This window comes from Penaeus chinensis, chromosome 15, assembly GCF_019202785.1.
Source record: "Penaeus chinensis breed Huanghai No. 1 chromosome 15, ASM1920278v2, whole genome shotgun sequence".
Classification (NCBI taxonomy): Eukaryota; Metazoa; Arthropoda; class Malacostraca; order Decapoda; family Penaeidae; genus Penaeus; species Penaeus chinensis.
The window spans coordinates 18,606,743-18,609,242 of NC_061833.1; the positions used below are offsets into that span (position 1 = coordinate 18,606,743).

The 2,500-nt window shown below is 33.9% G+C and overlaps 1 protein-coding gene across 1 annotated transcript in view; it reads right to left on the bottom strand.

Moving 5' to 3' along the window:
• Window positions 1–998: 998 nt before the first annotated feature.
• The window catches only part of LOC125032964, a 9,678-nt gene continuing 8,176 nt past the window's right edge, over window positions 999–2,500 (bottom strand). Inside the window, exon 5 of the mRNA XM_047624377.1 lies at window positions 999–2,486. Within this exon, the coding sequence (XP_047480333.1) occupies window positions 2,401–2,486 (86 nt within the window). The 3' untranslated portion in view covers window positions 999–2,400. The remainder of the gene's footprint in view (window positions 2,487–2,500) is intronic.

Sequence of the window (2,500 nt, forward strand, 5' to 3'; positions counted from 1 at the left end):
TCTAACTATCAATCTGTCTGTCAATCTATCTATATCTGTCTATCTGTCTGTCAGTTCATCCCTCTTTCTATCTGCCTATCTATCTGTCCATGCTTATTTGTGTGTGTACTGTGTTTTCTCATGTGTATTTTATATGCAAAGTGTGTCAGATCTATTCTCATTTTCATAAAACACACAGACACACACACACACACGCACACACATATATGTATATATATATACATATATATATATATATATATATATATATATATATTCCTCCCCTTTCTCTCTCTCTCTCTCTCTCTCTCTCTCTCTCTCTCTCTCTCTCCTCTCTCTCTGTTTCTCTCTACCATCTTCCCCCTTCTATCTGTCTATTTATCTAGTTGTCTGTTTGTCCAGCCATTAATTAAATGTTTTCTTCTTCCTTTTTCCTTTTCTGTTTCTTCTCTTTTCTTGTCACCTATCATCATTATTTGCAGTTCTCATTTATTTTCTATTATCTAGATCCCTCTTTTAATTAACATAAAAAACTTTAGTAGCTTACGTAATTATAAATATATCTTAGATCTTGCATAATATAGTTAGTCTTGAAGTTTATATTTCCTTTTTTTTTTTTTTTTTCTTATTTTCTTTCTCTTTCGTAAGGTGGGTTTCCTTTCTTCGCGGTAAGGATAATTCAAAGACATTTACGTGTGTCAATTATACACACACACACACACACACAAACATACACACGAACAAACACACACACACGAACAAACACACACACGAACAAACACACACACCTATACACACACACACACATAAACACACCACACACACACACACACACACACACAAACACACACACACACAAAAACACCGTTGTTTCTTTCTGGGAGAAATTAAGGTTTATAAAAAAAAGACCGTTAACATCAACTGCGTTTTTATTATATTATATAAACATTTATAACAAAATAGCAATTTATCTACAACTATATATATATATATATATTTATATAGACCGGTATACCATCCATCCCACAACAACCATCCTTTCTCCTCCACAACCGGCTTTGGTCTGGTTAAACATATATGGCTTTTTGATATATGTACAAGTCAACCTTTTTTTGGAAACCATTTATGAAAATAAATCCTTACAGAAAGAGGATGCATATTAATAAATGGGAAATGGCATTTATCTGGTTTGAAATAGCAATGAATATTTTTTTTTTTTTTTTTTTTTTTCCTGTTATATGTAGGTTTCTAAGCATCTTTTTTTTCTTCCTCATGAATATATATTTTCTTTGTGGTTTTTATAATACCATCACTAGTGGTATTATTGTCACTTTTTTATTATCTCATTTTTCATATATTTCAGTGTTCCTTAATATTATCACAAGTTTCAACATCATTATCATACTCGTTATCATCATCAATTCTATCATTATCACGTCTTTACTTCCATTATCATTCCTCTTAATTTCTTCTTTTACCATTTATGTATGTTTTTCTTTCAAAACACTTCGATTATTTCCAAATGCACAATGACAGGGAACAGAAATACTGACTCTTCCCATAGAGAAAAGGAAAAAAAAAGTTGAATGAATCTTTTTCGAAAGTCGAAAAGAAAATCCACTTACATCACGCGAGCGAACTGTTGCTCTGGCAAAGCTGCAAGTCGAGGTTTCCATAAATTGCAAAATGACATTATACACGCAACACCGAACTGTTATTGTCTGTCAACATCGTTTAACACATAATTATGTCAGTATCATTCAGTCACTGAGTGCATTTGCAATTTCTGGCGACATTTGCCGTGATAGACAATGTATTGCACGGTTTGAATTGGTAATACACTTTGACCCTGTGTAAAGAATCCGATATTACTTCAAGGTGATCGAAAACCCTCTGCTATTTACGAGGAGAGGGGAATCGGATCTCAGAATCTGATGCTCCTTTTATAGTCATGAGATCCGGTGTTATTGAGTTTATAAAACGAGCTACGATTCACACAAAGCCACTTGGAAGTCATCAGCGCAACTTATGGTTCAGTTTTTACAAGTTCTGTCTGACTTATGAAATTACTTTTTAGAGAGCAGTTTGACTTATGAAAACAGTTTTTAAAGAGCAGTCTGACTTATAAAATCAGTCATTTTCGAACAGTATGACTTAGAAAATCTCTCTTTTCGAGAGCAGTATGGCTTGAAAAATCTCTCTTTTTCGAACAGTGTGACTTAGAAAATCTCTCTTTTCGAGAGCAGTATGGGTTAGAAAATCTCTCTTTTTCGACCAGCATGACTTATAAAATCAGTCTTCTTGAAATAGCGGCAAGGGGCATTAATCTTTTGAGAGAATAGTGACTTATGAAATCTTCATTTTGAATTTGGTCAATGAAATATCGTCTGATTCACAAGATCAGTTAATTCAGCGGGTAGGCTACAGGATAAGGTTCTTGCAACCGAGATGCAGGATAACAGGCAACAACGCAACACCCAGCACGCCTCTAGGACTGCTTCCACCATCTGAAACATATACA